Here is a 12,500-nt window from a genome sequence, read left to right as displayed (position 1 = left end):
TGTCTTCGGTCTTATCGGAGCAACGATACGCCGATAGGCACGTCTACTTCTATCAGCTGCGTCGCATGCACACAACCGGGACTTTGGACTTGGCCCACTCGGTGGACGCGGCCACCATAAAGCAATAATCATTTTGTGTTAAAAAAAAACGTGTCAGTGTCTGATAACGCCAGCTCGCAAACGCACCAGCGTTCCGCTTTCGGTGACTAGACATATTAGCATAGTAGGCATTTGTGCGCATTACTATTTGCCGTCGTCGCCGCCAGAAAAATACGCCATCCAACAGTCTATTTGCTAGCAACGCGATAATTTATCCTCCGGTCCAGACTCGACTTTGTGGACAATTAGCATACTGGCTCTAAAGGGAGACGCCTTTAGATGCTTTACCGTTTAATGATGTGGCAAAAGGCAAACAATGTAATTTCATTGCTAACAAAATGGCTCTGACGTAGGACTTTGTTCTCGAGTGCTAGATATTGCTTCTAGCTGGCTGGATTCTAGATTTAAAAATAGAATTTAAAAATGATGTTTGATTTTCTTGATCCGCGGAATCTTGAGCTGGCTATAGTGATTGGGTGAATAATTAATATCTCAATCAGAAGATTCAAATAAGATGCTGTAAAGTGCTACATGAAATCTTATAACAAAGGAAACTAAAATCATTTCAATTGATCAGTCAGTGTAATTTAAATTGAACTAGAAGAAAACTATCTGTGAATCATCTGTTAAAATTGTGATCATCATGATTTAAAACAACTCAAACATATAAACTATCTCAGCGCACGGCAAGTGCAAGTAGAATTAGCAATTCAATTAAAGCATTGCAACCTGAAGCGCCCGCTTTCAGGCCAAAACGGCAAACAACATGTTACATCTTTTGCATAAGCCTTAGCGCGACGAACTGGGTGCACAACAATTGTTCCGTCGTTGAACTCCCCGCCCGATCCGGAACGTGCGGCAAAACGTGCGTCAGCTCAACCCAAACAACGGGGCTCAATGGGCTGACCGTCTCGATTAGTGTCGATATGGTTGTGCCGGTGCCGGCCGCCGGTCGCGACGCGAAACGCGAAGTCGTTCCAATGTGATAGACCCCCCACCCGCCTCGACCTACTGATAGACCGGTCGTCGGTTTGAGGTGGACTTTGAACGTAGAAAACCACTTGAACGAGAAGCGGGAGAAGGGGTCGCCCGTTGTAAGTGCGTTAACGCCACGTTGTGCTCGTCGTCGTAAGCGAAAGGCCATCGAGCAACGTCTTCCTGATCGGGTGCCAACCGATAATCGGATTCCGGTTGTTCTATCAACATTCTAGATGGCACACATTCTTTTGTTTAGTTGGAATTTTAATAGAAAAAGAAAGTGTCTTCATGTCCTCATATTAGCATATTGACTTGACCCTAGCAAGTCCAGAGTAGAGAGTTTGATTTTCCAGTAAACCTCGGAGGCGCTACCTTATCAGTAAGGCCACCTCGTGAAGGTTCAACCTCTCGAATGTGTCCATGAGCGTTTGTATGTTTATTCAGCTGTAACAAAACCTTAAAGACAGATGCACAACTGGATGCCTGAACGCGTTGCCTTACTAGCAGTGAACTGCGAAGAAGAAGTTCACACTTTGCTCTACACCAGCGACCAGTGTTGGTTCGTTATCGGATCCTTGGCCACACGAACGGATCGTCACACTCGACAGTTACGCGTGAGGTTACTAGAGTAGACTGAAGTGAAGGTCACATTCTGGCCGGGGGGGCTCGAAGGAGCCGTGATCGTAATCACTTGAGACATGCCGTTGTTTACTATCGCTAAGCCGATCGTTCGCTTTCAGCGCAAAGCTACAATCTGCAACGGTCAACTCTTTACTCTTTATTTATAGCACCTCACGTCCACGATTCTGTTTACTACACAGGATTGCCTTTTCTTGTCGGTGGTTTGCTTCTTTAATGCACCGAAATGCGACAACCACAGCGACGGTATTTTGTTACACTGTACAGGGGTCAAAGAATTGTGCTGATAGCGATCCACCTAGAGCCGGTTATAAAAATCCGGAACACAAATTCCCACTCGAAGGTCCAATATCTTGGAGTCGTTCTATGACGCACGCGTTAATACCGATTGATGCACCGACTCACGCGATTCCCGTGATTCAAATGGCATGCACGATAACACTGGATACCAGCAATGGTGTCTGGTTCGATGGATTTAGATAGCCGGTACAGATAAATATTCACATAACACTCCCACGACGGTCGGTGGCCTTGATATCTGCCGACTCCGCTGAATCACCGGCCACTCAAGGCGGCAAAAAACTGCAATAATCGTGTCATCGAGTAAGTCCATGGGTAGGATACTACGAACGAAAGAACCGACAAGCCTTCCTCATGTGATACTCAGAGCAGGCGTGTTACTAATCTAATTATCCTTGATGTAGTCGAGAGAAGTGAGCCATGACAAAGTAAATTCTCCGACGTTCTCTGGTTGCTAACTGGCGTTAAAGACCACTAGTTGATCTTTCCACGATCCCCGGACCACTACTTCTCTATGCCGGTTTCCTGCAGTTCAACTTTCCGATTCTCAAGGTACAGTGCAGTTCTTTCGTTTTTTTAAATCATTCGTTCTACACTTCCGCATACACCACGACACCAAGAAACACTGATGTAATGCACACAGCGTGGCGCAAAAGCAGCTCTCTCACTTCAACGTTACCTTGAACTACCGCCAATATCGAGAGCAATGTAAATGCGTGGATCACTTTCGTCTGCAGAACTAGATACGTTCTCCTATTGCTTACAGCAGTGCCTCGATAACAATACGAGCGAGCCTCCCTGCGGACCTGCGAACGAACCACCGTCACCGATCGCGGTTTCGCGAATGGGCCCGCGGGTGCGATCTTGTGCGCGTGTGGACCACGCGCTTGGCGGGTCGCGCTCATTACCAGCAGCGGGTTGCACAAACAGCTGTCGCCGTTTATTGTGGCTTCCACTATGGGAGTGGTTGGGCTGGAGGAAAGCAATAACAGGTTCTCCAGGGTGACGAATAGACTACCGGAACCGCATTTACGTTGGGGGACTTAGTAAAGAACGGCTAAAGGGGAAAGATTATCTACACATTTTACCAATAAACCAATAGACCATCCTGGATTCTATAGTCACGCTGGGGAGAGGACCCCACGGGGTGCTATTTGTCCATACGCACATCTCCTACCATTGTTCGGCGAGTCGCGCTTGTCCACTCAACAATCGATAAGTACTGACGTAATTATCAGTGTCGCGGTACTCGTCTCGGAAGACATCGACAGAAGTGTGCGTGCATGCTGTTATCACAAAAAATCGTCAACACAAAATATAGGCTGAGGAACGGTGGAGCTGTAAGTGGCCGTCACGGACAGGCATTCGCTATCAGGTGTTGCAGGCACACGATGATTGTGATAAATGCTGTTGTTGGATCGGCAACAAGTTGTCGAATCACACTACGCCCCTCCTCTTCGCGAGCACCAGTCAATCGCTGTTCCTTTGGCTTTCGCATTATGCAACCCTCCCAAATTCGACGAACTCGGACACATGTTGAGCCGGTGGGGTGAAGAGATTTTCCATTGATGAAGGCTGTTCTACTACGAAGTGGGTCACGTAGAGCCATGCGCCCACTCGCCGAGGCCTGGTAGTGTAAACAAATGCAACAAATGCACTTACCCCGTTTACACAACACTCGTCACGAAGAGGCTTCTTTCATTGATGCAAAGTGCTGCGAACGGAAATTACCGATGCTGATGCGGGCTCCACCTTCGACTTTCCACTCCTACCGGGGGCTTCAATTTGGTTCTTTAGTTTCGTTAACAAAACATATTAATTAACTAGGCGCTACAATCGCGTTCCGCTTATTCCGTTCCACTGATAGCAGCTGATTTGTTGTTGTTTGTTTTGATTATGCTCGTCCGAACTGTCATTTTTCCGTGAAGGTGTGTGGGTGCATTGTGGAAATTACTTTTGTTCCAGGAAAATCGTTTTCTTAATTAGCGCAGCTTATCCTATTAAATTCCAGCAAATAAGAGACAGGGAAATGAAAGACGAAAGACCAATTTGCGAGCTTTAATTTAATTTAGTATTTTTTTTTATTAAAAAAAAAACAAATCGTCGGATAAAATATTGATAACTGCAATTATTTATAACGCATACTCAATGAGTAATAATAAATAGAACTGCAAATTAAATGCCTTCTCTTTGCATATGCAGGTTAATGGGAGAGTAGTGATGTGAGTAAGGGATACTTATAATTTCACACCGCACTGCATTCTATGCTGCCACTTGTTTTGCCTGCTTTAAATTCGTTTCGAATCGTTGCAGCATAGCGTTGAATAGGTAAAACTGAATAAAAACCTAACACAAACCGGCCACTGCCGGGCGTTTCTTTCTCAACGGTACTTGCGAAGGGTGCAAGTAACGTGAACGTCTCTCTCTCCATAAAACAGTCGGGCGCTAGAAGCAAATTTCTCGCATGTTGCGATCCTTGCGATCGTTGCGATCGTTGCTTCCTCTTTCCACGCCGTAGATATGAGATTAAAATCAAGAATCGTCCATTTGGCGACGTGAAATCTTACGACGGCATACGACGGTGCGCGACGCGATGTCTACTATTCGGCATGCTGTTGTAGACGCAGCTCCTTCACCTTGGAGGTTAGGAGCTTCTCGTTTTCGCGCAACAGTTGCTCATCGATTGCGGCATTCTTTTCGATGATTTTCGAAATCGTTTTGAGCGTAGCCTTGGCCGATTCGGTCGCCACCGGTGGCTGCTGAGCGGCCGGTTTGAGGTGATTATCGTTCTTATCACTGCCGCTCGACTGGCGGTTACGATTGAGCCGATCCTGAAGGTTACCAGCACCTCCGTTTGTATTGTTTCCGTTATTGTTGTGCGTGGCGGAAGCAACATGGCTCTTACTATGTCCTCCCGCGTTTCTCTTCGTCGACTCTGTGCCACGATCCGATTTACGCGCCGGCGCGTTGCGATTGAACTGATCTCCTGATGATTCGCCCTGTCTACGCGTCAGCGGTAGCTGTTTCCCATGAGGGGGCTGTCCATCGCCCTGACCGGCATGGAACTGAAACTGTGGCTTCCCCGGATGACGTGGCCCTACTCGTCCCGAACCGATAATCGGGGGAGATGTTACTGAAAAGGGAACGATTGCATTAGCGGAGTTGTAACGATCTGTGTTATGACAGAAACTACCTTTTACGCTCTTAAGCGGCCCATAGACGATCAACTTTATTTGTCAACTCTTGCACGCAAGTCGATTGACACCAATATATTTATCGTGTGTGGGCTATTTGAAGCTTGTGTCAAAAAAGTTGAAGATTTTCAGCCAGCTGAAAATATATTGATGAGGCTGAATAATGGCGTCGTCTGTGGGTCACATTAACGAACACGATGCGTCTGTGGCCCTGATTGATGAAACATTAAGGACTAGGCCAATTTATGCCCACATATGAGCAATAAAAATAAAATGACAGTTCGACGCAATTCTTGCATCCGAAACATTGACAAATAAAGTTGATCGTCTATGGGCCGCTTTAAACTCTCCATCCCGAGACACCGAAACCCTCAGATTGGGTTCCAGCTTCACGGAGGCAGTCAGATTTGCAGCATCTTCCTTCGGTGCTCTTGGTGGTGCTTCCGCACCAGCCGTTTCCCGTCTCCAAAGACCACCCTCCTGTGATCCTTGCGATTTCCGATGCTGCTCACCAGAAGCCGATCGCCACCCATCGTGTTCGTTCGTTGAGTAGGATCGTTGAACGGTGTTGCCCGGGTGCGATTTACCAGAACCTCCTCCACGTCCTCTACCACCACCACCACCACCACCTCCCTGTTGATGCCTGTGGCCACTTCGGTTGTGAGGATTGCGGCGATCAAAATTATCACCACGGGATGGCGGGCTTCGAGTTCCATTCGTGGAGGGTGCGTGCGACCCGTTACCAGCAGCCGCTGCAGCAGCATTCGCTGCCGCTGCCTTTTCACCGTCCCGTTCCACATCGGCCAGAAAGCTGTATGCAGGATCGGGCGGTGGTCCTTCACCCTCCGCGAACACCTTATACTCTTTTGCGATCTTTTGAATGAAAGCATCCTTTTCTTTCTTTTTCTCTGAAACAAAATAAACGGAAACGTCGTTAAAAAGGGGGGAAAGTTGCCATCGTGATGATTAATACTGACCTTCTAGCTGGGCCAATGCTTCCGGATCTAGATCGTAGTTGAACTCAATCTTGTCGTACTTATGCTCCCGTGGCCAGTCGTCATGCTTCGATGCTCTGATTTCGACCATGGCGTTCTCCTTCATCGCTCGCAAGCGATCCTCCTCGGCTTCGCGATGTTTCTTCTCCAGTTCCTCATTCCGCTTCTTGATGCGCGCAATACGAGCCTCTAGATCTTCTTGGTTCTGCACTGTTGCCATGCTTACTGTGGGAACAGAAAATGAAGAGAAAATCATTGAATGGGCTACTTCAACCTTGAACACAAAATGCTAGTGGTTTGCGAGGAAAGGAAATCCTCTAGCAAGGTGCGCGGCCTACTTCAATCAAACGCAACTTTAAGCTGTGTCCATCGAACGCTTTCTCGTGGACGCATTTCGTTCGTTGCTCCAAATCACCACCATCGCAGCCGCTGCACATTGAGCATAACAAATCGCGTCCCATATTTGGCACCCCGCAACAATAGATTCTCGACAGGGGCGACATGAGCAAACGGTAAATGAAATGCCGTTGCCCCGTGGGTGAATGGAATGTCCATTACCAAAGGTGGTTGCTGCACAGCAGAATATCGCGGAAAGCGAATCGACGGGTGATGGTGGCTTCATTTCCACCAGAAAAAATTGTAATTTGTTTTTGAACCACTAACATGTCTCTAGGGGCCTTCACCTTCACAGTGCAGGATATGCGTAGCAGAGAAATCAACAAAACCGCAAAGGAAACCCACAACGGAAGTGCAAACTTTCGCGAATCAGGATGCACTTTTCCTGCTGCTACCTGCAGCGTTCGTCATTCGACGCGATTAACGTAGTCGTCCACTTAGTATACGCACAGCGCACCCTTTAACGATGCAGCCAACAATTAGTGTAAAGAGCTGTTTCACCGCGAGTACTACGTGATTTGGAAATCAATGCACCTTCGCGGGAGTAATCCACCCGCTTTTCCCGTTCACCTGCCACGCACACAATTGCAACGCGATTTTCCGCCACTGAGGGTTGCAGATTTATATGGGACAGCGGAGGACGGAGAAAGTCGAGGCACCTTTCCGAGGCTCGCTGCACGTCGACCGCCAGAAAGGCTGCTGTTAATTAAAAGAAGAATTTTGAAGAATCCACTCACCTGTTTCAACCCCGTTCAACACCGAAGGCTGGCCTGCAGTGTTGTGACAGATGGGTAGCAGCTACCCACCAAAAGCCGCTCTTGCTACCCACTGTTTGCTTTTTTCCATAGGGACACAGGTTTAAAGCATAAGACAGTACGGCACAGCAGCGGTTGCTCGTTTGATCTAAAATAGAGAAATGAACCATTTAAACGAGCAAAAGCGATACCATACCTGACGAAACCATTGAAAATTTCCGGATTTCCTCCGTATCACCAAGCGCTTTCTGTCGATTTGGTAAACATGCATTTGACAGCCACTGTTACAGAGCAAAAATCCAATATGGCGGCGAGCGAAGTGCTATCAACTATTTAGTTAAAACACTTTGCAGTTCGTAGAAATATTTTTCAGGACCACAAGAACGAAAACAAATCGCTGCACGGAAAACACAACCCGCCGGATATGGCCTCCCGGATGCTCTTGTCGCCGGCCCGCCGGATGGTCAGCTGCCACCGATCCATCAGCACGCAGGTGCTGGCCAGTCGCTGTGCCGTGATTAAGGATGAAATTACCCACACAGGACAGGTGAGGAACTACTCCGCGATTACGCAAGTGTCGCGGCCGTCGCGGCCACAGGTTTTCCTTCACACCGTTTGTTTATTTTCCAGTTCTACGAGGCTGGTGACTACCGAAATGCCCGCTTCGTCAATGCAACCAAGGTGGTAAACCCCAACTGGGCCGTGAAACTGATTGACGAAACGCCAATCATCAAATCATCGCAGCGGGTTGTCTGCTGTGATGGTGGTACCGATCCTGCCCTCGGCCATCCGAAGGTGTACATCAATTTGGTGAGTCCGTACGGCGGAAAAGGCGATCCATGAGCCTTTTAATGATAACAAACTCTTCGCGGTGTTACCGTAGGATAAACCGGGAGCTCACGCATGCGGTTACTGTGGTCAGCGATTCGAGAAGGAGGACCATCACCACTGAAAATTTCTCCCGTTCTAATTCATAATGCCAGCAGGAAGCCGCGGGCCGTTGTTGTCACCCGTTAGTCAAATAAACGAGGAACCCTGATATCGAACCTTCGAATGATTCGTTTTATGTGTTTTCTTTTAATCATTGCGGTCTAAGGTTAATTGGAAATCAAATACGCCCCGTACTGAAGCGTTAATAATTGATTTTTTGTCTTTTGAACTTAAATGTAATTTTTATTTACCTTCAACCCTTTCGTGCCTTCTCTCTTTCTTTCATACTGTTATCTCGCTTGCTCTCCTTATCAGCACGCCTGCGCCGCGGTCCATGTTTGACAGCTGAAAACCCAATTTTCCTCCACCCCTCCTTCGTCGACGACCACACAAATCGTTAATGCCACCACTTTTCTAGAACCTTTCGTCACGGCAAACATCCAGCTATCTGTCCGCAAAGTTTGGTGATAAAATCTCTTTCTTTCTCGGCTTAAACTGTACGCAAATCGTTAGATCAATACGCGGATTACCGTTCTACGGCGCGCAGTTGATAATTATTTCTTTCCGTTCAGGTGTTTTCAGTGCGATAGGTCGATTGGTGTAGTTCCGCTATAGTTTTTTATCGATCCCATTCTGAATTCGGAAAATTTGTTGTACTCCTTGTTGCTAGTGCGTTATCTAGCCACGATCCGGTGCAGAGCAACAAAACAAAGGCGCGAGAATAAAATCGATCGACATCAAAACATCGCAAAAGCGAAAGGCGAGTGTCCTACGTGACTTTGTGCAGCACCCTTGAGAAGGAGGAAAAAAGGCAAAAAGTAAAAGAAGGAACACCCGATCCGAGCAGCCACCCACCGTCTAAACATCGATAATCCCTACTCGACGTTTAGGTGCTTGTCCTGTTATCACTTGCGCGGACCCTATCACATCTCCCGGGCTAATCGGCTCTCGATCGCAGCAACCGAAACCATCCCTTCCTTCAACCGCTCCGGTGGGCCTCACGTGCGCCCCGTAAATTCGTCAAAATTTGCGTGGTAAAGATGGACCTTTTAAAGAAGTTCATGGGCCTGGATGGCAGGAAGGACGACGACGACGATAACCGGTGAGTAGAGCTTTATGAGCTGTGATAGCCAACTGTAGCGCGTATGCTAATCCGCCCGTTTTCAACGATTTAGCAAGAAGAAAGGTACATTGCGGGATGAGTTCCGCAAACCGATCTGGCTCGAGGAAGACGACAGTGATGACGAGCTGTTCGATAACCGCAAACTGTTTGGGGTACAGGTGTTCACCAATCCGCTCGAGATGCAGAAGTACTTCGAGCACCAGATGCAGGAGATGATGAAATCGCTCGAGGAGTACGATGGTAAGCGTGTATGAAGTAGTTTCCAAATTCACTTTAAAATCATTGATTCCATTCGGGTTTCTTTGCCATTCACAGATACTGGCAGACTATTTGATTACGATCTGAAGCAGGAGTTCCTCAAGCCCGGCTACGAACCACCGTTGGAACGTGATGAAATCAAGCGCGACACGGATCTTGATGGAGAGTAAGTAAACGGAGACGCAGGGAATACTCCGTTGGGCTCGTGGTGTCTCATTGCCCATCGTTACTTCTTAGAATCTATCCTGATCAGCTGCACACGCTGCTGCAGCGCATTTCACCGGAGCTGAAAGAACTGTTGCCACGGCAACCGAAAAACGAATCCAGCTCCAACGCCATTCAACGCCGTAAATCGATGACCGATGAGGACAAGGTCATGGATTGGATTCATGGCATTAAGGAGCAACAGCAGCAGCAATCTGCAGCTTCTCCACCAGCCTTCCGACGCAATAATTCGGCGAAACAACGCTTCCATGAAGGCGGCATTTTCGAGGGTGCTTTTCAGGGCCCGCGCATGTTCTCGCAGAGTGTCGTCTCCCAGACGATCCGTCGTCCGGATGGGGTAAGTTTGCAAACGTGCTACCACAATCAATTGGTCGGCTTCTTACCCTTCTGCTCGTACTCGTAGTCTTATGAAACCCGTCGTACTGTACGCGATTGCGAGGGTAACACGAAGACCACGATTACTCTCGCAACGAAGGACGGTGTCCAGGAAACCATCACTACCGGGCACGACGGTGTGGATGATCGTGGGCCGAAAGGGAAGGTGCCACCGTACGGTGGAGATGACCGCATGGCTGCTGAACCGGCTCCCGGCGCACTGTTGGCCCTCGATGGCAAGTTTATGCTCAACAACGGTGGCTACGTGCTGCCGAAGAACCTCTGGTGACTTCACGCGCAAACCGAACCTAACGCCGATGATACGCTGGTGGATGGTGGAGAACGTCTTTCGCGGCCGAGGCGTATTAGCCGATGCGATGAAGTGACGGGATCCAATGCTAGCGATAGCGTACCCTGCACGAATCAATATCGATTTAATAGTATCTGCAACAGCAGTAATCGTAGCAATAGTCGATGTATTAGCGCTAGTAACCATGATAGAGGCAGTGACAGCGGTCATCGCTGTTGCAACGATCTCTCTTTCCATTCTCTTCCTCCCATTTCCTCGCTCGAGGCAACCTACGCTTCGGCGGAGGACACTTCTGGCGAGTACTCCTTGTGCTGCACTGCAGCAGATCCTTCCTCTGTTTCGGTGCTTCGCTTATACGCTAGCCCATTGCAGCACCCGTTGCTACTAACGTTGCTTAGTAGCCTTCCTGTTCTGCCTGCTGTGATGCTACTGATGTTGTGTTGCGTCGTACTCCCGCTCGTATACGATCGCTTCGCCAGTGCTGGGCGATCAGTTATCCGTTCCACGTACTGTCCCCTTATGATTAAGTTAGGTCGTCTCTCCATCGACTGCCGGTTGATGGTGGTGCTAATGGTAATCCTTGGTAGTGAGTTATGAAGCTTGCTATCGGCGTTCCCACGCAGGGAGCCACCATTGCGGTCGTTCCGTCACCTCGACATCCAGAACCACATCGCGGAAGAGGGAAGAGTGACCCTTTGTTTTGTGATATTATTTTACGTCCGACGACCGGCCCGTATCGACCGGCAAAGATACGGCGCACCAATACGGCGGTAACGCTTGGCGGACTCTACTATTGATTGTGATTACGATTTGGTCATAACGAACCTTAACATAACACTTAGTAACAATGAGTACAATAAGTTTGTTTGTTTGGGAATGGATAAGTGGCACAGTGACTGTCGAATCGAATACCCTTGCCGATGTGAGGTGTGAGGGGATGATAGTAGAGTAGACTACTCCGGAATGTAGGGAAAGAGATAAGCAAGACCGGCATGAGGCTATTCGGTGGTATGATTGAAGACCCATAAGGTGTGCATATAGTTTAGCTAGTATTTGTAAATGATTTATTTGTGTTTTTCCTAAATGAAACAGTACTTTTTAACCTATTGAATGCGAGAAGAAGAAGAAGAAGGCATTGCAGGAATGCGGGGACAAAGAGTGCGAACCGAAAGATGAACAGAAGATCTGGCGTGCAAACGTTTTTCAAATTCATGAGACTGAGGAAAGGGAGGAAAAGAGTGGAGGGTCGTCGGGGAGATCGTCCTCTTGTACGAGGGAAGCCCGTTTGATTAGGCAGAAGACAATTGTCTCAGTGTATGTGTGCGATTTTGTATTTTAAGGAAACATTTACATATTACATCCAAAATCCCGCTGGCGTTTGTCAGGAAAGGAATGCAGGAACCAACAGTTAGTGATGGGTTTTCCCGTTCTGCGTTAACATGTTTAGTTCCCCTGATCGCTCATTTTCTGCAGATTTGCAGAAGAAAATAAGAAAAACGGGCCGTAGTCGTGTGCAACGGTTTAAAACATCCATTTTGTTGAAGTATCTACCATTCAGGAGCCATCTTTTACTGAGAGATTTCCACCCTATAGAATACAGCAATACTTACGATACTTCGCACACATTTTTTTTATTACACAGCCAAAAATATTGCATTTTCACGTAACCTGAAATTTATTTCCCCAGACAAAACCATTACCAAAGCATAAATGAAACAGTGAACAGCCAAGAATTGCTCTTTACGCGTGAGTAGCAGTCCTAGAACTCTCTCACCCTGTCTTCAACCTTTCTGTAATCTAATATCAGCAACATAAAACAAAGGAAACAAAGACGCAGCAAGCAGAACTTCTTACAATATGTGTGTAAACCGTAATTCTATGATGAGTAGCGTTCCAATAAACAATAAAGCAGCAAAAATAAAT

The 12,500-nt window shown here is 47.6% G+C and overlaps 4 protein-coding genes across 15 annotated transcripts in view; 2 read left to right on the top strand and 2 right to left on the bottom strand.

The window, feature by feature from the left end:
- Nucleotides 1–3,876, bottom strand: part of LOC126569659 (sodium-coupled monocarboxylate transporter 1) — a 7,416-nt gene extending 3,540 nt beyond the window's left edge. For 3 of the 10 annotated variants that reach the window (XR_007607807.1, XR_007607806.1, XM_050226905.1), the window contains exon 1: nt 1–1,434. This exon is cut by the window's left edge and continues 707 nt beyond it. Coding sequence is in view for 1 of the 10 variants with exons in the window: in XM_050226906.1 (XP_050082863.1) it covers nt 2,102–2,146 (45 nt within the window). In the remaining 9 variants the exon portion in view is untranslated. The other 7 variants (XM_050226912.1, XM_050226913.1, XM_050226908.1 and 4 more) reach the window with 7 other exon arrangements.
- Nucleotides 3,877–4,124: 248 nt separating this feature from the next.
- LOC126570006 (eukaryotic translation initiation factor 3 subunit A-like) lies at nt 4,125–7,289 on the bottom strand. Its single transcript, XM_050227448.1, has 5 exons — nt 7,136–7,289; nt 6,188–6,430; nt 5,550–6,118; nt 5,210–5,219; nt 4,125–5,149 (listed from the first exon to the last, which is right to left on the bottom strand). Exons 2-5 carry the CDS (start codon nt 6,423–6,425, stop codon nt 4,617–4,619), a joined length of 1,350 nt encoding a protein of 449 aa, XP_050083405.1. The 5' UTR covers nt 6,426–6,430; nt 7,136–7,289; the 3' UTR covers nt 4,125–4,616.
- A 386-nt stretch (nt 7,290–7,675) lies between these two features.
- On the top strand, nt 7,676–8,410 carry LOC126570005 (probable NADH dehydrogenase [ubiquinone] iron-sulfur protein 6, mitochondrial). Its single transcript, XM_050227447.1, has 3 exons — nt 7,676–7,903; nt 7,987–8,166; nt 8,240–8,410. Exons 1-3 carry the CDS (start codon nt 7,781–7,783, stop codon nt 8,306–8,308), a joined length of 372 nt encoding a protein of 123 aa, XP_050083404.1. The 5' UTR covers nt 7,676–7,780; the 3' UTR covers nt 8,309–8,410.
- A 162-nt stretch (nt 8,411–8,572) lies between these two features.
- On the top strand, nt 8,573–12,499 carry LOC126572016 (uncharacterized). 3 transcript variants are annotated; one of them, XM_050230999.1, is made up of 6 exons: nt 8,573–8,783; nt 8,859–9,388; nt 9,462–9,649; nt 9,725–9,833; nt 9,905–10,229; nt 10,296–12,499. In XM_050230999.1, exons 2-6 carry the CDS (start codon nt 9,327–9,329, stop codon nt 10,554–10,556), a joined length of 945 nt encoding a protein of 314 aa, XP_050086956.1. In that variant the 5' UTR covers nt 8,573–8,783; nt 8,859–9,326; the 3' UTR covers nt 10,557–12,499. The 3 variants fall into 3 exon arrangements, with proteins under 3 accessions (XP_050086956.1, XP_050086957.1, XP_050086955.1); XM_050231000.1 differs by having other exon boundaries at nt 8,573–8,876; nt 8,957–9,388; XM_050230998.1 differs by having other exon boundaries at nt 8,573–9,104; nt 9,177–9,388.
- Nucleotide 12,500: the final 1 nt, after the last annotated feature.

This window comes from Anopheles aquasalis, chromosome 2 (genome assembly GCF_943734665.1).
Source record: "Anopheles aquasalis chromosome 2, idAnoAquaMG_Q_19, whole genome shotgun sequence".
NCBI classification, from domain to species: Eukaryota; Metazoa; Arthropoda; class Insecta; order Diptera; family Culicidae; genus Anopheles; species Anopheles aquasalis.
This window is presented reverse-complemented; position numbering and strand designations above follow the sequence as displayed.